Below are 24,526 nucleotides of genomic sequence, written 5' to 3' on the forward strand. Positions count from 1 at the left end.
CTGTATTCTAGGATTCTTAGTGAATAGAAATTTTGTATTTTAGTGCTAACAGTTCTTCAGCACCTATCACCAACATTATTCAAAGATCTGATATTACCATTGGTGTGTTTTATGCATGTTACACTCACTCTCTATTTCTACAATATTTTCAGAGGAACTATTTTTACCCGAATTTGGGTTTTTATTACTATCTTAGTAATTGCAGTTCAGAAAATTCAGTCTCACAGGGCAGGTGGCTTCCTACTTGCATTTTGCTCAATTATTTTATTTCTCAACATGAAAGGCTGCGATGTAGTGTACTGGACGATAAGAAAAGCTTAATTGCTCACTGCTGCATCCCCAGCATCTAGATGCCTGACCTAGTACAGGTGTAAAATATTTGCCAAAGGAATCCTAATCCTGCTGCTGAGTAAAATTAGTTTGTTGGGGACTCAGTCTAGATGTTCCCTAAAGTTCCATTCAATGGTAAAGAGTTAGGACTTTTCTTACTTTGGCTCTAAAGGTTCTAAAAATATTTCGTGGATGAAAACAGTGGTGTTTAGAAAAATATCTATTGGTGGAGATTGTAAACAGATGGCTTCAAAGACTTTACTATTGTTACAAGTCGTTTGTGCGGTGTCTAACAAGACAGAGATAAAAAGCCCTTTTTTTATGATTATAATGAATTACAAAGTATTTTTTTAATACGTGACCTAAAACGGTGGTTTAAATATGTCCTTATTTCAATGTATTCAAATATATTCTTATGTCAATGTATGGCCAGTGCCTAGAACAATGACTGGCTCATAGTAAATATTCAATAAATACCAACTGAATCAATTGCGTAATATTAACATTCCTTTGAACTCTAGAAGCAGCTGGGTCTTCACCCATCCTTAGAAAGCGATGGAGCAGGAACCAGAAATCCCTTAAAAGGTCAGGATCAGTAACCAGGCTGAGCTAAGCTCCCTTGGTAGTACAAGGCAGGCTTGAAGCACTGAAAGTAAGGTAAGAAGAGCCGAAATACGCGCGAGAGAAAAAAACAAAACAGAAGACAAGCAAAGGGGGAAGACGTTTCGATAGTGGAGGTTGGCAGGAAGCCACCGCAGTTACCGCAGGTCAACCCTTGTTACCCGGCGTTCACTAAGGGCTGAGATCTGGGGTAACTACCACCAAAGCCCTCAGCTACACAGACCACGCTTTTAAGAGCTTATCAATATGGACATGCCCAAGTTCAGCCGAATTCCTCAGAAAGAGAAATTACAAGCGCCTAATTCACCTATCCTCCATTCCGTTCAAATAACGCAGCCAATAGGAAAATCCTCCGCCCAGAGCTAACGACTCCGCGGAGCTCAGGCAGCCCTGAAGGCAGGTCGGCCAGATAGAGCCACCGAACAGACCGACTGTTGGCCTCCGGAACCCCAGGAGTCCTCAGCCTGGCGGGACAACCTTCCTTCCCTGTCTCCGCCCTTCCAGGTTGGTCCCAGCCCCGGCAGCCCGGGCGGCCTGGACCACACCCGCTTCCCTCCGGTGGCCCGGCCGCCCCCGCCGTAGTTCGCGCGAGCGCTCTTCCTGGGGCGGGCACAGCCCTAAGGCGCATGCGCGTTGGCCGAAGGGCGCCTCCCTGTCCGGATCTCGCGAAGTTACGTTAGATTGGCTGCTGGTGACGGGTGACCGGGCCGGGGGCGGGAGGGCTTCTGAGGTAGGAAGGGAGGTCCGCTCGGCCGGGCGCGCCGCCCCAGTGCTCTGTGGGATACTGGAAGTCTCGAGCGTCTCCTCCCGGTTCCCAGCCCTCCTCTGGCCCGCACTCATAGAAACAGTCACACACCCCCTGCCTTCCCTCTCTTCCCTCTCCGCCTCCCCCTTCCCCCGCCTCTCGATAAGAAGACCCGGCGGCAGGAGAGGGGATGAAGATGGCGGACGCGAAGCAGAAGCGGAACGAGCAGCTGAAGCGCTGGATCGGCTCCGAGACGGACCTCGAGCCTCCCGTGGTGAAGCGCCAGAAGACCAAGGTGAAGTTCGACGATGGCGCCGTCTTCCTGGCTGCTTGCTCCAGCGGCGACACGGACGAGGTCCTCAAGCTGCTGCACCGCGGCGCCGACATCAATTACGCTAATGTGGACGGACTCACTGCCCTGCACCAGGTCTGTGCACCCCGCCGTTGGCTCTCCTGACCCTGCGGGTTCTCGTCGGCCTCCCGCTGGGGCCTTCTCTAGGCTCTCGGCCTCCGGAGGCTGGGGGCGGCGGGAGACTCCCTGCTGCGGGGTGAGGGGGCGGCTTCCCGCGAGGGAGGGAGGGTGGGAGGGAGAGAACTAGTGGAGGGAGGCTTCTGGCGTGAGGCCCCCTTCAGATTAGTTGATGTTGCAGTTGGGAACTGGGTGATTTCCGGGGCAGAGGAAAAAGGGACTGTGGTCGGCTTGGGGCCCCAGGTCCATTTGTAGACGTGTGTCTGGGAGTTGGGGTCGAGACGGGGCGGGGTGTACTGGGCTTGTACCTGGGCCCGATGTCAGTGATATACTTGCACGACGGGGGATGCTAAAGAAAATAACCAACGAGGGCATTAGGGACACTTGAGCAGATGGACGTCTTGGGCTTGTAGGTGGGCATTGGATATGCTGTAGTTTTTAGGGCTTGATTACAAATGATGATGGTAATAATAGTAATCAAGAGCCCTAAGCGGAGTGCCTGAGCGGAGGATTTCCTGTTTTCTCCTTTATTATTGTTGGTCAATGGGGAGGGGGGAAACGGGTGTAATTAGCTGATCTGCACCGGGTGAAAGGGAGGGGCTGGAGGTGGGTACGGTAAGGAAGGGTTCAAAGGGCTTGCCCACCGCCGGACCCTAACGTACTGAAGTGTCTTCACGGAGAAGAGTTTGCTGCAGTGTCAGAGATCCTTGAGCCCCGCGTCTTGGGGTGTGCACTGGGGTTAGAAAGAGAAGAATAAACACGGGGCACTCTTTTCAGAGCCGATTACCAAGCTCTGATTTTCCTTTTGGGGGTGGGAAAAAAAAAAAAAAAGAAAGCTAGTCAGAAACTTTTCTCAAAATGGATGCTTTGTGCATGTTAAAGTTTTATAGTACTCTGATTGGGATCTCTCAATGTTAGCCAAATAAGGAGAAACTATTGGCAATCCAGAGATAATGTTGCTTTGCCTTTAACAGGCCAAAAGCAACACAACCACGTAGAGTTCTGCATAAAAAAGCGATTTTTAAGTGGTGGTAATAGGTGACAAGACATACACTCTACATTTTCTTACTGGGCAATTTGGAATTAACTTAGAAAACGACTTTACAGCAATAACTTCCCCTTAGAATGAAAAGATTTGTAGACCCATCTCAAAGTTGTGGTTATATATGGAAGATCGTAGCTGTATTTTATTTAATGCTGTAACAAAAACTTGTTTGGGAGATTGAAATTTAAGGCTTTGTATTTTATGAATATTGCCTCGCTGCCTTTTTAAAAGAGGTGTGTGGTGGCATTTTTCCTTTTGCTGCTTCCTGTTTGGTGAATGATGACCGTTTTAAGTTTTATTTAATTGAATTCTCCTATCAAACTTGGCTATGGCCTTTGTTTACAGAGTTGACTGGATGAATTGAAATGACTGACAAGTTACAGGACAAATCTGGTATTTAGAATGTGGAACCCAGTAAAAACATAGTGTGGTCTTGAGTTCTTTTTCTTTCCCATTAGAGTGTCTGATGTATAGCATACTTTTTATTTGGTTGAGGTTTAATTTAAAGCATAGCAATCTCTAGATTCTAAAAACATGGTATTGAGAATGACAGAAACTTTTTGGGTTAAAAATAATAACTGTGGTTATATAAGATGAAGAATCTTTAAGTATCTTTCAAGTGTAATTTGCATGTGTTAGTACGGAATTGATTCTGGAAGACATTTATTGTATGCTTGAGGTCAAGGTACAATTGGAGAAATGTTTACATCAATATGTTTTATTAAAATTGTCAAATAGAAATTTAAAGTTATTATATTTGTAGAGGAACCCAGTTGTTCGTGGCTTGGAGAAAGGAAATTTTTTAATACTTATGTTAATGTAATATTAATATTGGCTTAGGTAGGAAGAGAAAATACACATAACAGACTTAAGGGTTTTTTCCTCCCTCTCAATTTGGACACGTTGCAGGAATTATCAGACATATCAGTTTTTCCTGATTAACTGAATTCAGTAGTTAGTTTGGCACCGTACAGGGGTAGTCTTCATTGGGTATTTTGTTTTAGCTGAGAAGCGTGCTAAGCAAAAGTTTTGAAGCTTATGCAGAATCATTTGCATAATATCTTTTTGTGATTTATCTGCACATTCCTTAAATCAGTGAAGCCAAGGTCTTTAAAACATTAAGCATTAAAATTTTTACCATGTTTTCTCCACTCATTTCTCTTTTATCAACTCCTATACTTTTCCCCCATTTTTACTGTGAGAACAAGGAGTTCGCTTTGGGCAAATTTAGAACAACAGATAGTGAAAGGTGATAAATACAATTATTTAAAAGAATCACAAGAAAATTTTAAGCTTTTAAGAAATATCTTGAATGCTGCTTTTTTTAAATACTTAAAATTTCAAACCTAAAATTGACCCATTGATTTAATAGCCCTAGAACAGTATTTTTTTAATTTAACCTCTGAAAAGATCATGTAATACCTAAAATGTTTTTGCTAGGTTAATTATGGGTTAGTCTTTTGTAATATTTGTTTATGTTTTTGTTTTTAATCAAGTATCTTAAATTTCACTGTCAGGATAGTTTTAGAAACTTCACAATCCTTAAATATACCTAATCTAATATTTTACATCCATTTTTAATGTAAGCAGCTTTTATTTCAAAATTTATTGGGGCGCCTGGGTGGCTCAGTCAGTTAAGCGGCTGACTTTGGATCAGGTCATGGTGTCAACGATTCGTGGGTTTGAGCCCCACATCAGGTTCTGTGCTGACAGCTCATAGCCTGCTTCCGATTCTGTCTCTGTCTCTGCCCCTCGCCTACTCATGCTCTGTTTCTGTCTCAATTTAAAAAAATAAGAAGAAAAAATTAAAAAAAAAATTTACTGGTTGAAGGTGCTTTCTCATTGAAAATTACAAAAGATACCGAATATTTCAGCTATTCTTTTTGTATAGAAATATGTCATCTATATTAGAGAAAAGCAGTGTTGCTTGTCAAATTTCCTGTCTTGGTCTCTGGAATAGCCTCCCTCCCCCTGACTCCTAGAGCTAGAAAACAATACTAAATAGTACTGAAGTTAAAATAAACCTCTAATTTTCTAGAACTGAAGTCTAGAGTAGATTTTCATTTTTATTCGTGGGCATTAATCAGCTCTGATTTTATTGTTACCTGATAAGAGTTTTCTGTCTTGTGACCTGTGTCTGTACTTCAGTATACATTATAGGTTTAGGAGAGTAATAGAGCTTTCTGTAAAATGCCTTATTGCTGAGTCTTACTGATACTGGTGTGCATAAAATGCAGGACTGAGATTTCTTCCAACAGTTTTGAGTTTAACCTTTGATTTTACCTTAAAATTTTATCTTCTTAACTTCCAATTCAGTTTCCAGTTCTTCCATTTCTGCAGAGCTCCAATTTCTCATTTCCATTTTTCTAGTGATGATGAAGTATTGGCTTAAGATGAAATATTATTCAATATATTATGATTCTATACTTAAAAATATATATTTAAGTAGTAATGTAGAAAATAGAGTTCCACACCCTTTGTCATGGAATAGCAACTACTGTATTTGCATTTACCCTTGTGATTTCGTCTAAGAATTCTTATTTAAACATGGATTTTCATAGCTAAAGTACAGTTTTATAATCTACTTTCATCACTTAACTTTAGATATATAGATATATATATGTGTGTGTGGTTTTTTTTCGTATCTTAAGACATTAGCCATATTCAGGTACCTGTTGTTAGTTTTACATCATTGTCAGGAATTTCTTCGAATTCAGCCTGAAATAAAACTTAAATCTTTCTTTACCAAGCCTACTCTTCTTATTAATGCCTCTGATTCTTTTACTGATGTCATTAATCTCTGGATCAAGCTTAAGATTCCGTTGTTTACTTATCCCCTTGTCTACATATATCCAGTCAGTTCTTTTCCTTGCTACTCTGATTATCAACCTAGTTCATACCTTTATTATTTTATTTCTAGAGTATAATAATAGGCTAATTGCTTTATCTGCTTCTCCTCTCTGTCTGGTCCAATCCAGCATTCATATTGCCATCAGAATAATTTTTTAACAGTATCATTTTGATTGTGTTGCTCCTTTCCTTTAAAAATCATAGTGTTTCATCATTAAGCTTATACCTGATATATCTCCACTGTGTTCAATTTTTTTAATTTTTATGTTTATTTTTTTTTAAATGTTAATGTTTATTTTTGAGAGAGAGAGACAATATGAGCAGGGAAGGGTCAGAGAGAGAGGGAGACACAGAATCCAAAGCAGGCTCCAGCCTCTGAGCTGTCAGTACAGAGCCTGATGGCGGGGCTTGAACCCACAAACTACGAGATCATGACCTGAGTCGAACATGAGCCAAAGTCAGCCACCTAACTGACTGAGCCACCCAGGTCTCCCTGTTTATTTATTTTTGAGAGAGAGGGAGAGACAGCGTACAAGCAGCGTAGGGGGAGAGAGAGAGAGAGAGAGAGGGAGAGAGAGAGGGAGGGAGGGAGGGAGGGAGGGAGAGAGAGAGAGAGAGAGAGAGAGAGAGAGAGAGAGAGAGAGAGAGAGAGAGAAAGAATCCAAAGCAAGCTTCAGGCTCTGAGCTGTCAGCACAGAGCCCGACGAGGGGCTTGAACTCACAAACCGTGAGATCATGACCTGTGCCCAAGTTGGACGCCCAACCAACTGAGCCCTCAGGTGCCCCCATTGTGTTCTATTTTTTTTAATGTTTACTTATATTTGAGACAGAGAGAGAGACAGGGAGCATGAGCAGGAGGGGTTGAGACAGGGAGATACAGAATCCGAAGCAGGCTCCAGCTATGAGCTGTCAGCATAGAGCTGTACATGGGGCTTGAACCTATGAACTGTGAGATCATGACCTGAGCTGAAGTTAGGCAGACGCTTAACCAACTGAGCCACCTGGTGGCCCCACTGTGTTCTGTTTTTTACTCTTTACTTTTTTCTTTCCATGCTTATGCCACTAGAATATCTTCCCTCCCTTCTTTGTCAATCAAAATCCTACTTATTCTTCTGGGTTCAATGGAGTTGCCAGGTAGAAGGGATCTTTCTGTCCTTTGAATTTGTATAATATTATGGCACTCTTTTCTCTGGGTTGCTCATTATTCCTTATATTTTGCCTCACTGCTGCTATCGAAAGGCTTCTTACTGAATAGTGTTTGTTTTTAAGTTTGACTTTTCTGATAGATGGTAAGGACCCAATTTCCCATATTTTTGTATTTCCAGAGCCTGCCTCATTGTAGGTACTCACTTAAGGATTTTTTCATTTGTATCTTTTATCTTGTATTATAAGTAGGAAGTTTTATACTTATCCGTATATTGTAAGATAAATTTTTTAAACACTTCCCACCCAATACTTACTACACATAGTAGAACTTCTATGTTTTTATAAAACAAATGAAAGTCTTTGTTATGGATATTGGGTGCAGATTTGTTGTAGTATCTTGAGCTTTAAAAAAATTTCTGAATATTAACATTCTTCCTAATAAAAAATCCTAAATCAGTTTAAATCTTGGTTAAGTGATAGAAAAATATTTAGTTGAATCATTAATTGATTTGTCACCTTCTTTATAGGAGACTCAACTAGATCCTACAGAGGAATACAAAATAGAATTAGACCCATGTTCTGTACTATTATAATTTTAAAATAATGTTCTCCTTTTACTTTTCATAGACTTGCAGATAAGTTTAGTATTCAGTCCTTTTGCTCTTAAAATACAAATTTTATCAACTTCTAAGGAAGTCATTTGAAGCTTTTTATAAAAATATGTGGCTCCCTTCTTGACAGTAAAAGGAGTACTTTTGTGCAGTCTTTTCTTAAGTGCTTAATCTTCTCAGCCAAGGCATTTTCACTGAATTGTACTCTGAAATGTAACTCTATTTAAAAGTATTCTAATAGGGCTACTTAAAGTGTTTTCCAACCAAAAAGAAGAGAGATTGGAAGCAGCTGATATTGAGTCTCTTGTTAGAGAATAGTGTAATTGCTATATATGAGAAATCTGTTTAAAACTGAAGATAGAGTTCTTTATTTTTTGAGGTGGGGGATGTTATGATCTTAGAAGAATCTACTGAGTCACTTATAAGTAATATCTATTTTAAGGAATGTGTAGTATAAATTATTTTTCTACATAATTTTCTTATTAGACTGTAACACTTTATGCTGATAGCTCTTAAGTTTCTATTGAAACCATCCTAAATCCATTAAAAGAAGAAAAAAACCACCTAAACAAACAAAACTACTAACCTCAAACTGGCCCTTCACTTCCTGCAAATAAATGGACAACCCTAGCCATATATGGGGTGTGGGGGTAGGACACCAGTGCCCACATTGCTACTGTTATAATGCCTTCTCTGCAGTTCCTGCCTTTGTGCTTCCTGGCAACACTTTTGTGGTCTGACTTTGAAGTGTCATAACCAAGACCATCTTTCGTGTGCTTCAGCTAGTGTGATTGCAAGCTGTGACTGAGCATTTTATAGTGCAGCCAGGTAGAAGAATGAGAAGGAATAGAAGAAATTTGTTACCACATTTTACAAATGCTGTTCACATAGGAAAAATAGTTGTATTTAAAAAAATGACTAAGGGCACCTGGCTGGCTCAGTTGGTGGACCATGGCGATTCTTGATCTTAAAGTTTTAAGCCTCATGATAGTGTAGAGATTATTTAAAAGTAAAATCTCCAAAAAAAAAAAAAAAAAAAAGGTCTGTAGTTAGAGGATTTTTTTTAGAGATAACTAGAAAGATGACTTTTTTTTCTTAATGTTTATTCATTTTTAAGAGAAAGAGAGGGAGACACAGAATCTGAAGGAGGCTCCAGGCCTCTGAGCTGTCAGCACAGAGCCCAACGTGGGCTTGAACTCACAAACCAAACTGTGAGCTCATGACCTGAGCCAAAGTCGTTCGCTGAACTGAGCCTCCCAGGTGCCCTGAAAGATGACTTCCGTGGGAGATAGTGGGTATAGAAAATTATGTTAACTGCTATAGCAGTACTTTATTACTTCTTGAGAGTTCCCAAAGTTGGTAGTTTCATTCCTTTCTGCCTAAAAAATAATGCTGTTTTCACCCCTACTTTTCTTTTGAAAGTGTATGGGATTCCACAGTCATTTTGAAAAGATGGTGTATTGACAATTTATAGACCTCTTTGAAGACCCCCAGCAGTCTTTTGAGATTATTCTATGTTGGAATTGGATATATATTAGCCACGGCTTATCACAGGGTTTTATTAAGAGATAGACTTGACTGGTGAACATTTGGTGAGGACTTGTTATATGTGGAACACTGTGGTACATGCTTTTACAACCAATATCTTATTTAATTCTCACAGCATCCCTTTTTACTTGCTTAAGATTACCATGATAATAAACGACAGCTGGGTTCTAACACACAGGTCTATTTGATTCCAAAGCTCAAACTTAACACTATGCTAGATATCTTATTTTTGTGTGTTTTTGAAAGTTTTTTTATGTTTGTTTATTTATTTTGTGAGAGATTGAGGGAGAGAACACATGCATGCATCCATGCACATAAGCAGGGGAGGGGCAGAGCGAGAGCAAGAGAGTCCCAAGCAGTCTCTGCACTATCAATGCAGAGCCAGATATGGGGCTCAATCTCACCAAATGTAAGATCATGACCTGAGCTGAAATCCAGAGTGTAGAGTGTGACGCTTAGCCAGCTGAACCATCTGGGTGGCCCAGTTGGTTAAGCGTCCAGCTTCAGCTCAGGGCATGATCTTATGGTTCGTGGGTTTGAGCCCTGCATCAGGCTCTGTGCTGCTGGCTAGTTGAGAGCCTGGAGCCTGCTTCAGATTCTGTGTCTCCTTGTCTCTCTGACTCTCCCCTGCTAGCGCTGTCTCTCAAAAATGAATAAAAAACATTAAAAAAAAAACCCTGTAAATCTGAAGAAAGTATTCTTGAATCTTCTAGTCATTATGTTTGATGATTAGTAGTTACAGGCTTATCTGTCAGAGAATTAAGTGAAACACCCTACACACACATATATATAATTTTTTCTTCATCTACGTTTGCTTTAGCTGGGCAACACTTTTATTAGCTTTCTGTGGTAACTGAAATAGTAATACTATACCTAAATTAATCTCGGAAGCAAGGGTTCCAGTGCTCAGTCAGTTAAGCATTGGACTCTTGATTTCTGCTCAGGTCACCATTTCAGGGTTCATGAAACTGAGCCCTGTGTGGGCTCTGTGCTGACAGCACAGGGCCTGCTTGGGATTCTCTCTCTGCCTCTTTCTCTCTCTTTCAAAATAAATATTTTTTAAAAATACCTCAGAATCTGTCCTAAATTTTAAGAACTTAAGAGATTGTTTTTTACTGGCCTTTATGTAGGGAATATATATTTTTTTAATTAAAAAAATTAATTTATTTTTAAAAGAGAGAGAGACCAAGTGTGAGCAGAGGAGGAGAAGAGACAGAGGGAGACACAGAATCCAGAGCAGGCTTCAGGCTCTGAGCTGTCAGCACAGAGCTTGTCATGGGCCTCAAACCCACAAATTATGAAATCATAACCTGAGCTGAAGTTGGACGCTTAACCAGCTAAGCCATCCAAATGCTGCATATTTACAGAATATTTGATCAGGTGCTTTGGGAGGTTGCAAAGGAACTTGCAACAAAAACTCTCCTTTTTTAAGACATAGAGTTTAGTCTTTAAACATCTTTGTTTTCCTTTATCCTAATGATAATTTATTAATGCTGTAGGCACTTTTATGTATGCATTTATAATATAGACTTTACACACATTTTTAATGAAAAGAGATAAAGGTAAACTCATATCCGTATTAACTTAAAAAAAAGAAAACAGCCTTCACTTGTCACTACCATTTAATCTGCAACTTACTGCCTGTATAATGATTATTGGTATTCATAATTAGGACTTGAAATATGACATGAAATGCTAGTGAAATTACCTATATTATGAATTAGTAAAACAAACTTTTTAATGTTAATCATATTTGATTTTAATTGGAAGCCTTTTGTTGGTTATAAAAGTACTCGAGTTTTTAATTCATTTTGTAAAAGTTAGACATTATATTTCAGGTTTTAACTTAGAAATGACAATAGAATTTTTTTCCTTCTTGTTAGTGAGAGCACCATTTGAAATGTGATTTATTTGTCCATCCAGTCACTGATTTCCAGAATTTTATATTTCATAGACTAATAAAATGTTTTCTTAAATTTCAGTGATGAAAAGAAGGTAGCCTAATTTTTTTGTTAGGACTTTAAAAATAGCTTGATCACCTTATACTATCATCATTTTTGTAAAGAAAAAGAATAACAAAAAGTATGTAGTATTCAAATAAATAAAAGACACTGAGGACTTATGTCAGTTCATAAAATTATTGCTGTGTTGACCACAGATGTTCTTGATAGTCTTTCATGAAAGTAGAGAGGGTAGTTCAGATTTCATGACTCTATTCTGTGTGTCCTCCTTCTGGCAGGATATGATATGATAGCCTGCAGGTGATAGCAGGCCATATCATCAGGGGTCAAGTGCCCGGCCACTGATTACTCAATGTGGAACAAAAAAGAACTCACCTAAAGAGATTCAGGAGATCAGTGAAAATGACCCACCAATTCATATGATAGGAACCACCAGTTTCATGTTTATATTTGTCAGCTGTTGCACATGTAATCTTCCTCTGGAATATATTTTCCAGTTTTTTTATATTAAAGTACAGCTCCCAAGCACAGTGTGGACTTGCTTGACTGCTGGGTTACACAGTGATTCTCTACTGTCTAAGCTCCTAAGTTTGGTACCTCTACACTACCAGCTATTGTTAGTATATTTTATTTCCAGACAAAATAGGTGGATTCTTTCAAATAGAGACTTTGATTCATTTTTCTTTAAATCCCCTTTGGTATCTGAGTTTTAGTTTAGCAAGTGCACAGTGTTTATTGGTTAAAAAAAATTGAATACAGTGTAAGCCAATCTTGTGAAGAGCAGAGTTCATAGAAAACAGAATGATGATGGTTGTATGGGTAAATACAATAGACTAACAAACATTAAAAATGTTGTTGTAAAAGTGCTTATACCAATAAGTTACTTTTACAATGTTTCAGATGCAAAGAGAGTCATTATTACAGTCAAAATTTAACAGGATCTTAGATTTATTTTTGAAATGAAATATATTCCTGATTACCGATGTAAGTAGAATTTTGCTTGGTCTATGCAACATACTTTAAAAATGAATTCCTTCAAACAAGTTGTACGTTACTGGTTTAGAAAAGGAATCGCTAGCATATTGACATTAGAAGCTAATTTATATTTTCAGATGATTTTTAATCACAGTTTTTGTTTTCTGAATAACACTTTCACTGTGAATCTCCCTGTATGCCAGTATTTTCTGACCTTATTAGTATTTAGGTTGTTTATCTTTTCATTGTTAAGCTAACCATAAAAAGACAAACTTGAGCTCTGTCTCACTGCCCTAAGTGTGCTTGCTTTCAACTCAAATGCTCTTTCATGGGTGGAGACATTCCACATTGTCATGTGTTGTATAGGCATTTCTGAAATGACATTTAGTAGAAACCATGGAAAGAAATGAAGGCATTCCTCAGCTGTCACCTTTTTAGTAATCTGTTTAAATGCCTTATGTGCATTAAGTGAGGTATTCTGAAGGGAGAGCTTCACTTAAAAAGCATTACTTTAGCTTATTAAGTCATATTTGAGCTGAAATTACATTTTTTTTGTTTAACACGTTCTCTAACAAAAAATAAATGTAAGGTTGTAGAAAGTTTCTGTCATTTTCTTGAATACTTGCATAGTGCAAAGAGAATTGTGCAGATGTGAATTGGCACCTTCTTAGAAGTTAACCTTGTGGAAAAGTGTATTTTCCTGGATTATCTGTCAAAACACATACACATACATGCATACCAATTACGTTTAAGGGAAACATACTAAAGTACATATGTTTCATTCAGTCTTATTTTAGATGGTCATAAATGTATTATAATATTTATACTTTTGCTTGGAACATTTCTGGAACTCCTCCTGAGCTCCAAAACCATCTTCTTCTTCTTTCTTTTTCTCCTTTCTTCTTCTTTCTTTTTCTTCTATGTTTATTTGTATTTGGGTGGGGTAGGGACAGGGAGATGGAGACAGAATACCAAGCAGGCTTCAGGCTCTGAGCTGTGAGCCGTCAGCACAGAGTCCAATATAGGGCTCAAACTCACAAGCCGTCATGACCTGAACTGAAGTTGGACTGAGCTGCCCTGGTGCCCTGAGAATGTTCTTTTGAATACCTTCAGTATTGAGGGGTTTTTTTTTTCTCCCCCTTTCTGGGGAGTTTTTAAATTTTGAAACCGATAGTCATTTGGAGATATGTCTGGTGAACATGGGTAATCATAGTTAAATACTCTTAGTGATTAGATGGTATGTTCCAAAATGCTTAATTTTAATTGGAATATAATTTAAAAAAAAGAGGGTATATTGGATTTTATTTAACTCTTTTTATATGGGACTTGGGTATGTTTTAGAATTTCTTTCTGATTAGCCTGGTGTACTTGTGTTCTAGATTTTGCCTGAAATAAGTCAGTGTTTTATCTTGTCATTTGAACATGGTCTTTTTTGTAAATGTTTGTTTTTTCCACAAAAGATTTTGATGCTGCAATTGCCATATTATAATACTGTATTTCATTTAGAGCTATTGTTTTTCTCAAAGGTATGTTAATTTGTACAGTTTTCCTTAAAAGGTTAAGACATGTTCAGTAATTCCCATATCTTTTCTAAGTACATGGAACAATCTGCATAAAACTCTGTCTCATATTCAAATTTTTTCATTACAAAATGTTGCTATTTAACTCTTTCAACCATCATTTTTTACAATAAAATCTCTGTTTCTGAGCATCTCAGCATTTTTACTTTTACTGCAATATAAATGAAAAGCCTTAAGTGATTATTAAGCCCTCAGTGTCTTCTATCTACTCTTGCTTTTTATTTTCCTCATCTCCATTTTACTTTTGAACATGGCTTTCTTTCAAGTGTGTTTACAGTTCTGTATGTATTTTATTCCAAATAAAATTTTAGAATAATTATTTAAGTAACTAAAGCATCATGGAAAAACAAATGCTGGGCACCTGGCTGGCTCAGTCAGTAGAGCATGTCACACTTGATCTCAGGATTGTGAGTTCCAGCTCCATGTTGTATGTGGAGCCTATTAAAACACACACACACACACACACACACACACACACACACAAAGAAATACTATACAGATTTTCAGGCCTGGAGCGATCCCCATTTAAAACTTAAGTAAACTTTCCTTTATCTGTAATTTTCTTTTTTTTTTTAGAATATTTTTAATATTTTATTTTTGAGAGACAGAGACAGAGCGCAAATGAGGGAGGGGCAGAGAAGAGGGACACACAAAACCCAAAGCAGGCTCCAGGATCTGAGCTATCAGCACAGAGCCTGATGTGGGGCTCATACTCACCAACTGTGAGATCATGACCTGAACCAAAGTCAGATGCTTTACCCACTGAGCTACCAGGCATCCCCAGTATATAATTTTCTATAAATGGGGTTATAATTAATTTTCTGGTTTATAACTCACTTTTTAAATTATATGTTTTTAAAAATACTTCTGTTAATACTGATATACACCTTCCTTTTTAATGGCTACATAGTACTCCACTGTGTCTGTGTGTACACACGAGTATATCCCAAAGTTTATTTTCCCAATTGTCTGATGATGAATATTTAGTATGTTTTCAATTTTTTATATGGTGGATATCATACTATGTATATCTTTGCTCATGACATTGTATTGTTAGGATTTTTTTTTTTTTTTTTTTTTTAGAAATTCCACCTGTAATTTTATATGTTCTGCTCAGAATTATATGCTGTTTTAATGCTTAATTATGCAAAGACATTTTCAGTAAGGCCTCTAGTATATCTGACTTGGAAGACTAACCTTGAACGTGCTCCTGACATAACATCTGTTAAATATTCATAATGTAATAACATCATATTTCTTTTCTCAGTCACCCATAAGAAAATGTCTTATTATTTTATTACTCTGTATGTTAATAAAATTTGTGTATAAGTTATTTAAAATGTTAAACAGTATTTGTATTTTTACAAATATATGATGTTACTCATTTAAATTAGTGATTAATTCATTCATACAACAAATATAAAAATCATTATTTACTGTATGCGTGGCATTGTACAAATCTCTAAAAACAACATTCCCTGTCTGAATGTAGTGTATACTCTAGTGAGGTGGCAGCATGAACAAATGATTACAATTTTAGTAAGTGTTAGAATAAATATACAGGGTGGGATGAAAGTTTTTATTAGGAGAACTTAACCTAAAATATCAGGAAAGACATCCTGAGAAAGTTATGTTTAGATTATAAGTAACTTAACAGATGTCTTGGGCCTTTTATGATACTATTCCCTTCTTGTTTGTCTTGTGAATATTCCTGTTCAGTGTCCTTTTTCTTTTTTATCTGTTTCTTTCTTAAAGAAGAATGTTCCAAGGTTCTCATGTCTCTCTCTTTTTTCATTCTCTTATCATTCATTCCTATTTCAGTTTTTCTCTTTATATGATCTATTCTCCTTTTTTAATGTATTCCATTTTTTTTGATGCTATATCAGTCTTCCTTTTGCTAAACTAAAATCTCAAGGCCATCTTTTCTCCTTTACTTACTACATACAGTTAATATCTCCCATTACATGCACACCTGAAAGAAAAATGTTCCCAAATCCATACTAGCTTTTATACATTCACTTAAACAGAATCAAAGGCCTGTTCTGTACCATGTGCTATTAAATGCCAGGGGTGGGGGGATTTCATTTTTCTAAAATTTTTTAAATGTTTATTCATTTTTGAGAGAGAAGAGACAGAGCACAAGCGTGGGGGAGGGGCAGAAAGAGAGGGAGACACACTGTCTTAAGCAGGCTCCATGCTCTGAGCTGTCAGCACAGTGCCTGATGTGGGGCTGGAACCCATGGACTGGGAGATCCTGACCTGAGCCAAAGTCCGGCACCTAACTGAGCCACCTAGGTGCCCTGTGGGGGATTTCCTTTCTAAACAAAACAGATATCAGCACTACTCTCATGGAGTTTACAGAATGAAATTACTTAGCCATCAGGGAAATGCAAATCAAAGCCTTATTTCACACCTACTAGAATGGCTAGAATAAAAATAGCAGATGATATCAAGTATTGACTAAGGTCTGGAGAAATTAGAACCCTCTGCACTGTTGATGGTAATATGAAATGGTGAAGCCATTGACAAAACAGTGTGGGAGTTCCTCAAAAGGTTAAACATAGATTTAACATATAACCTAGCAGTTATACTCCTAGGTATATGACCTAGGTATGTCCAATACAATTGAAAACATGTCCACACAAAAATGTGTATATTGATGCTAATAGCATTATTCATAAAAGCCAAAAAGTGGGAACAACACAGATGTACATCACTTGGAAGGATAAATAAAATGTCCTATATTATGTTACTGGAATCAGTGGAATATTATTTGGCAATAAAAAGAAGCAGTACTAATACTTGATACAATATATAATATAAATGATGTATGAAGGAAAGTTAGCTGGTCATGCAAGACCACATATTACATGATTCCATTTATATAAAATGTTTAGAATAGGCAAATACATAGAGACAGAGATAGATTCATGGTTGCCAAGGGCTAGAGTTGCAAGGAAAGGGGGACTGACTGCCAAGGTGTATAGCATTTTTTAGGATGATAAAAATGTTCTAAAATTGATTCTGGTGATGGTTATACAATTCTGTACTAAAATTCTTTTGATAATTACACTTGACATGGGTTATTGTATGATGTGTGAATTATATCTCTCAGTAAGCTATGATATCTTTTAAAGAATGAAATTACTTTCTGTGTTTATCACTAAGAATTGAGGCAGTGGCAGAGGCTGTAATTATTTTCTCCTGGTCCCTCTAACTCCAGCCTAGGCTTAGCATTCATGACTGTGGTTATGATGGCAAAGAAGAAGGCCCAAACATTGTTCCTGCCCTAACAGAACTTGCAGTGTACTAGGGTGTACAGATAAATACAGAGGTAATTAAGCATTTATGTCAGTTATGTGTAATGATATGTGATGGTAGTGGTACAGAGTGCTGTGAATGAAGTTTGTGAAGGCACATCTCACCTAGATACAGGGAAGAGGAAGGCATCCCAGAGAAAGCTGATGTTTGAGCTGCTTAGTACTGAGTAAAAAAGCCAGGGTTGTGAAGGACAGAAGGACATAGAAAATTATTTCAGAGAGAAGGCATAGTATATCCAGAGAGCTGAAGGTGTACAGGAGTGTTGAAGGATTCTTTTTAATATTATTTTTTAATTTTTTTTTCATTTTTTGAGAAACAGACAAGAGCACATGCAGGGGAGGGGCAGAGAGTGAGGGAGAGACAGAATCTGAAGCAGGCTCCAGGCTCTGAGCTGTAAGCACAGAGCCCCATGTGGGGCTCTAACCCATAAACCGCAAGATCATGACCTGAGCTGAAGTCAGCCATTTAACTGACTGAGCCACCCAGACACCCCAAAGGATTAAAAAAAATTTTTTTAACGTTTATTTATTTTTGAGAAGCAAAGAGAGGCAGAGCAAAAGCAAGGGAGGAGCAGAGAGAGAGGGAGACACAAAACCCAAAGTAGGCTCCAAGCTCTTAGCTGTGAGCACAGAGCCCAATGCAGGGTTTGAACGCATTGACTGCGAGATCATGGGCTGAGTTGAAGTTGGTTGCTTATCCAGCTGAGGCACACAGGCACTCCAGTGTTGAGAGATTTTAATCGGGTTAAATGAGACAATCAGATTTTCTCATTAAGAAAAGTCACTTTGCAATGTGGAGAACACACTACAAATAGGACAAGTCTGGAGGCAGGGAGACTAGGAAGTTGAATAGTCTTAAGAGATGAACTAGATTAATGGCACTGCAGTTGGAAAACAGTAGATGGACTCAAGACATATTTGGGAAATAGAATGAGTATGAATTGGCTTGAGAAAATAGGTGCCAAAGATGTCAATGCACTTGGTTTCTCTTTTGGACAACTAGGTGACCGTGTGCTTTGCACAGCTACATTCATTCAGTAAATACTGTGTTCTTTCTGTATAGGTCAGATGCAGAGTGTATGTGGATGATATTGGGGAAGGCGAGCAATGAATAAGAAATTATAATGAAGTATGAAATTTATGCATAAAGGGTATGCTAGATCTTAAGCTAGTATGGAGGACGGGCAGCCTGACTATAAATAATAAATCAGAATCTTGTTGGGCACTGTTTTTTTTTTTGTTTGTTTTTTTGTTTTTTTTGGCTTTTTTGTCTTGGACTTCACCTTTTTCCTTAGGTCTCCCTAGTTCTCTGGAAGTGTGAATACTGCACAGCAATTTATGAGGCTATAGAAAAACCAGAGAATAAGGATTCATGGTTAGATATTTTTAGGGTTTTGGTGAACTGTCTAACAATGCATGCAGAATTTTGTGTTTATATTTCTGTGCTTTTCAAGTTTAGAAGAATTCATTAGGAACTTACAAGTAAAGCCAAATTTACTTTGATGATATTGTAGGGGACAGCAGCATATGTGTTTTTAGGGGTCTCAGGGAAGTGTAGGACACTAAACTGTAAGGAATAAACTAGTAGTAGTAGTGACAATCAGAAAGTCTTTTATTGCCTGAAATAATGCACTGTGAAAATAAGGTCATAGGTTAAAATGAGAGAGAAGAGTACATTTTTTCAGAGCATGTTGGATTTTGCTCAGAGTGGTACAGTGAAAGATTCATTCAGCAATCTCTAACTTTGCTTGGTTTCTAAATTTACTAAGTAGTGTTTCTAGGGAAAATAAAGATAAAATATTAGTTATAAAGAAGAAACTTGATATAACCTGATATATTCTTTTGTTTATTTTTTATTCAAGTATAGTTAACATACTAGTGATATATTGGTTTCAGGTGTATAATACAGTGATTCAGCCATTCTGTACATCTCTCAGTGCTTATCAAGATAACTGTATTCTTAATTCCCTTTATCTGATTCACCCATTTCTTCACCCCTCCTCCCCTCTTGCAAACACCCAATTTGTATTTAAGAGTCTGATTTCTTTTCCTTTGTTCATTTGTATCTTAACTCCACATATGAGTGAATTCGTGTGTTACTTATTTATCTCTGACTGACTGACTTCACTTAGCATTATACCTTTTAGGTCCATCTATATTGTTGCAAATGTCAAGATGTCATTCTTTTTATGGCTCAGTAATATTCCTGTGTGTGTGTGTGTGTGTGTAGGTGTGTGTGTGTGTGTGTACCACATCTTAATCCATTCATCTATCAGTGAGCACTTGGGTTGCTTCCATATCTTGTTTGCTGCTTGGAAATAATGCTGCAGTAGCATTTCACAATAAAGATTGTGTTTGTTATTTTGACCTTGAAGAAGCATCTTTAGACTTATTTCAGCTTAGACAAAACAAATGGTTATTATATACTAAACTTTAACACAAAATTAACATGCCGTCTTTTTCCCCTTTCAATCCACCCTAGACATTTAAAGCTAATCCAAGATAGGGGGTGGGGGGAGGAGGTTTGTGTGTTTGTGTGTAAAATGGACTGACAGTATATAAACTATTGTCTTTCAAAAAATATTTAAGTATGAAAAAGTTTCCAGACAGTATAAATGGTATGATTCCATTTAAGGGGGGGAAGTTTGCATAGAAAAATATCTAAGATGAGGTGACTAGGTGGCTCAGTCAGTTAAACATCCAACTCTTGATTTCAGCTCAGGCCATGATCTCATGATGAATGGGATCAAGCCCCACATCAGGCTCTGCACTGACAGTGTGGAGCCTGCTTGGGATTCTCTCTCTCTTCCTCTCTCTCTATGCCCCTTCCCAGCTTCTGTGTGTGGGGGGGGAGGGAGGTGTGCATGTGCACATGCTCTCAAAATAAATAAACTTTAAAAAAAAGAAAGAAAGAAAAGAAAAACTCTGGGGAAATTATCCCAACTGTTAACCCTGGTTATCTCTGGGAGGAAAATATAATAGATTTCAAATTATGTCATTTTTGAATCTTTAAAAAAATTTTTTTAATGTTTATTAACTTTTTTTATTGAGAGAGAGAGAGAGAACAGGAGCAGGAGAGGGGGAGAGAGAGAGAGAGACAAACACAGAATCTGAAGCAGGCTCTAGGCTCTGAGCTGTCAGCACAGAGCCTGATGGGAGGCTTGAACCCATGGGCTGTAAGATCATGATCAGAATTTGGACACTCCCCTGATGAGTTGCTCAGATGCCCCGTATTTTTGAAACCCTTACACAAGCAGAATAAATGATGATGATGGATCCGAATTGGAGAAAAATGTTTAAATAACTACCATTTATACATTAAGAATTATACATAGATACTGACATGACTTACAAATTTTAGTTTGCTAGTCTTTGGCCACTCAAGGAAACTGGTGTGGGTAGTTAACTGTTTATTTCTGCATTTATGCCTACCTTTTTTCTTAACCTTTTTATTATAAAAGGAAAGACTCATTGGCAATGTGATGGACACCTTGGAGAGTTTTTAAAATAAGGAAGAGGGATGCCTGGGTGGCTTGGTCAGTTAGGCAGCTGACTTCAGCTCAGGTCATGATCTCACAGTTTGTGAGTTCAAGCCCCATTTCGGGCTCTGTGCTAACAGCTCCAGCCTGGAGCCTGCTTCAGGTTCTGTGTCTCCCTCTCTCTCTCTGCTTCTTCCCTGCTTGCACTCTTGTCTGTCTCTCTCTTTCAAAAATAAACATTAAAAATTTTTTTAAAATAAGGAGGAAAATTAATCAGGGGGTTAGTTAAATGTATTTTGAAGCTTTTGGCAAGTGGGCTACAGAAAATTCAAAGAAAAGATAAGCATAACTCCCAGAAAGGCAGTTAGTTTTTGAGGAATAAAGGGATTTTAAAATATCAAATTTGGATTTTAGAATTTTAAACAATTCCAGTGAGAGAAATGTAGAGAAAAGATCTAGAAAAGCAATCTTTATACAGTGAACTCTTATATGAATATTAAAAGCATTTAATGATAAATATGTTTTAAGAATGAATTGATGAAAATCGGCTTCAGATCTCTGAGGACAGAATCAATATTTTTGTGAAAATATTTTTGAAGACAGTGAAAAGAGGCCTTTAAAAATTGCTTTGTTATTGAAGTATAGTTGACATACAATGTTATATTAATTTAGGTGTACAGCATAGTGATTTGATGGTTTTATATATTATACCATGCTCACCACATGAGTGCAGCTATTATACATTGTTATAATAATACTATTGACTGCATTCCCTATGCTGTACAAAAAGAGGACTGTTAAGAGTTGTAAACTGGAGCAAGAATAGGAATAACTAACTGATGGCATGGCATTTAAGTTACATGTCCATTTGCTTAGAATGGTCTTCCTATCTGGCTGAATTCTGATACTCATTATTAAAGACATAGTTTTAAAAGAGATTGTGTTGATCACTTGACACCAGATTGAGTTTTCTGAAAACTAAGTTACGTTGGTTTATCCTTTGTTTTGTGACAAGGTTGGTAAATTTAAATGAGTGAAATGTTGCAAGCCAAGTATAGCTTGAATATTTTTTTTTTAAGTAAACCACTTGGATAAACTTTTATTAATTCTTTGTGGTTAATGTGACCAAAAAACTGGCCCAAATATTAGGATTAGATGGATTAACTGCTGGATGAACCACTATACGTGTCTGTCTACTGATTAATCAGTCAATCAGTGTCAACCCAGAGGGAAGATTAAAGTAGTGGTCTTTGTGTTCTTTATTAATCTTGACCCTAACGTATTCAACATTTTATAGATAAAATTATAGGAGCTGAGAGAAAACTTAAAAAAAAAAAGCCTAAAATACTTGGTTTCAAATAATAAGATGAAAAGATGCTGGGTATTAATGTAAAATATTTGTAATAATATATTGAGGAGTATATGATGGTAAAGGTCATCTTTGACAAACATGAAAAAAAGGCTACTGAAGAGTTTAATAGCAACCCTAGTGTCTGACAACAGTATAATAATTTTAAAACACATTAATTCAGTATAAAGCTAAGTTAGCATTTAGCCTAGATTTTTAAAAAAAATCTGTTCTCTATACTGTGACATCACATCTATAGAACTGTGTCTAGTTCTAGAGTTTGAGAGTTGTCTACTGTTTCAGCAGATGTTACCGATTACAGCCTTCTTTTGAAAAGATTACCTACTGGAATGGCTTTGTATAGCAAAGTTAGTTCTGCAGAGAAAAACAAACCTATATTCCAATCCTTTTTCTGGAATTGTTAACAAATTTATAAATAATTACACACACATACTGGCAGTTCTTCATATGCCTTAAGACACTGGACCCCTGAACCATCAGCTCAGCTATTTTCTTTTGAGCCTCTTGGAAAAAAAAGAAGCTAATTTTCAAAGGCATATACCTAGTAGACCAACCACTGGTAGGAAAATGGTAGAAGGACCGCTTGCACCTATTATTTAAGATTCTTTAAGTAAGAAAAGCTCATTGGAACTAGTTTAAATAAAGTATCGTAGTTCACTGTAAGATTATGGATATATGTCATGGAATCTGGGCTTCTGGAATGAATTACAATGAGCAACTGTATATATGCAACCCAGGAAGTACTCTGAACTTTTTATCATTGTTTCTAACAAACCACTGTATTATTTTTTTTTTTAGAGCAAACTAAATTTCTTGTTTTCCTGATTCAAAAGGCAAAATAATGAAACTAATAATTTCAGAGTTTATATTCTGGTCTAGGTGTCTAGAGAGAGATCTTTATCTAGATCTTGATATTTTGATATCCTGAGTTCTAGTTCCAGATTCCCAGGAAAGGACCCAATTGATCCACCTTAAGTTTTTCATATGTTTTCTTAGGTCATCAACAGTGAGGTCAACCTAGCGAGGCTAGGTCCTTCTGAACAAGTATACCTACCTACTTTTTATTGTAATTCTCATTGTAATGCATTTTGAGAAGATGAAGGAAACATAAAGCAGGAATTAATAAGCAACTTCAGAAAAATGCAAATATTGAATTGTATAAATATACAACCTGTAAAAACCAAAAAGCATAAACAGATGTTAACTCTTAAATCAGCAGTTCTCAGACTTTTTGGTTTCAGGGCACCTTTTATACTCATATATTCTACACCAGTGATTATAAGTGAAACTGAGGCAATGTGAATAACATAGATGCATTATATCAATGCATATCAGTATCCTAGATATTATGCTATAGATTTGCAAAAATTTTCCCATTGAGAGAAACTGGGCAAAGAAATATCCATTATTTCTTACAACTGCATGTGAATCTATAATCTACAAATGTTTTGAAAAATTATATTTTGAATGTTTGTCTTATTTTAATGTGAAATAATATGAAGAACTTAAAGAGTGAGTAAACTAAACTCTATGTAGGAGGATTCATTTGATGGTTATGGAAAATAGGTTAGGATACAGCAGCTGGGAAGCCATTTCAGTAGTTGAGTTCAGAGATGAAAATACTCCTTCTGGTCACCCTTTGATTTTATTTGATACTGTTGAGTTTCCTATTTACTGAAAAAGAGTTGTTTGGGGAATCAGCATTTTAAATTTTAATCTGTAGAATTTTGTGTTTAAGTTACAGGATGATTTGTATTAGACGCTTTCAGAAGTTAGGAATTGATTGGTCTTTTTTTTTCTGCTTCCCCTTTACAAGTCAGTAACATTAACTTTCGTAGCCACTAGCTACATTCTATGTTTTAATAGAGTTGCATATACTTTACATTATATTGACAAATATAATTTCAATAATTTGAACTGTATTTATCTTTATACTGTTTTTTTTATTTATGTATTCTAGTACTGTATTTTAAGTTGTTTAAAAGTGAAATTCAATCTAGAATAAACTAGACTGAAAGAATTTTAGTTTTTATGGAGCTCTTAGAAAATCAGAGAAACATTTAAGAAAGTAATTCATGCAGATTATATTTTGAAGTATACTTTTAAGATTCATTTTAATTAAATGTCATAGTTATTCTATCCCATTCTGTTCCATTTGGGTCTGTCAGATTAACTCACATAAGTCCTTTTTTTTTTTTAACCCAAAAAGCTCTTCTTTACTCTCAACCTTAATACTTGTTGTCAGTTTATAAAATGATAATTCCTGTTTTTATTGTGAAAACAGTACGACATTAAAGAGACTATAGTTATGGTGTAGAACTTTTAGTTTATAACAGGTTTTTATAAGAAGTGTAGGGATTAATATTTCTGCATCTTCAGAAAGACCTATTTCATTGGAATAGTAAATAGTAAATAAACATGTAATAGTATAGCAGAAGTTATCTTAGGCAGTTATATTTTCTCATGACGGTCATATG

At 36.9% G+C, this 24,526-nt stretch overlaps 1 protein-coding gene across 3 annotated transcripts in view; it reads left to right on the top strand.

Annotated features, from left to right (window-relative positions):
- The first annotated feature begins 1,637 nt into the window (after positions 1 to 1,637).
- Positions 1,638 to 24,526, top strand: part of PPP1R12A (protein phosphatase 1 regulatory subunit 12A) — a 152,001-nt gene continuing 129,112 nt past the window's right edge. For all 3 annotated transcript variants that reach the window (XM_029953210.1, XM_029953211.1, XM_029953212.1), the window contains exon 1: positions 1,638 to 2,123. In XM_029953210.1, the coding sequence (XP_029809070.1) occupies positions 1,887 to 2,123 (237 nt within the window). In that variant the 5' untranslated portion in view covers positions 1,638 to 1,886. The remainder of the gene's footprint in view (positions 2,124 to 24,526) is intronic.

This window comes from Suricata suricatta, chromosome 10 (genome assembly GCF_006229205.1).
Source record: "Suricata suricatta isolate VVHF042 chromosome 10, meerkat_22Aug2017_6uvM2_HiC, whole genome shotgun sequence".
Lineage (NCBI taxonomy): Eukaryota > Metazoa > Chordata > Mammalia > Carnivora > Herpestidae > Suricata > Suricata suricatta.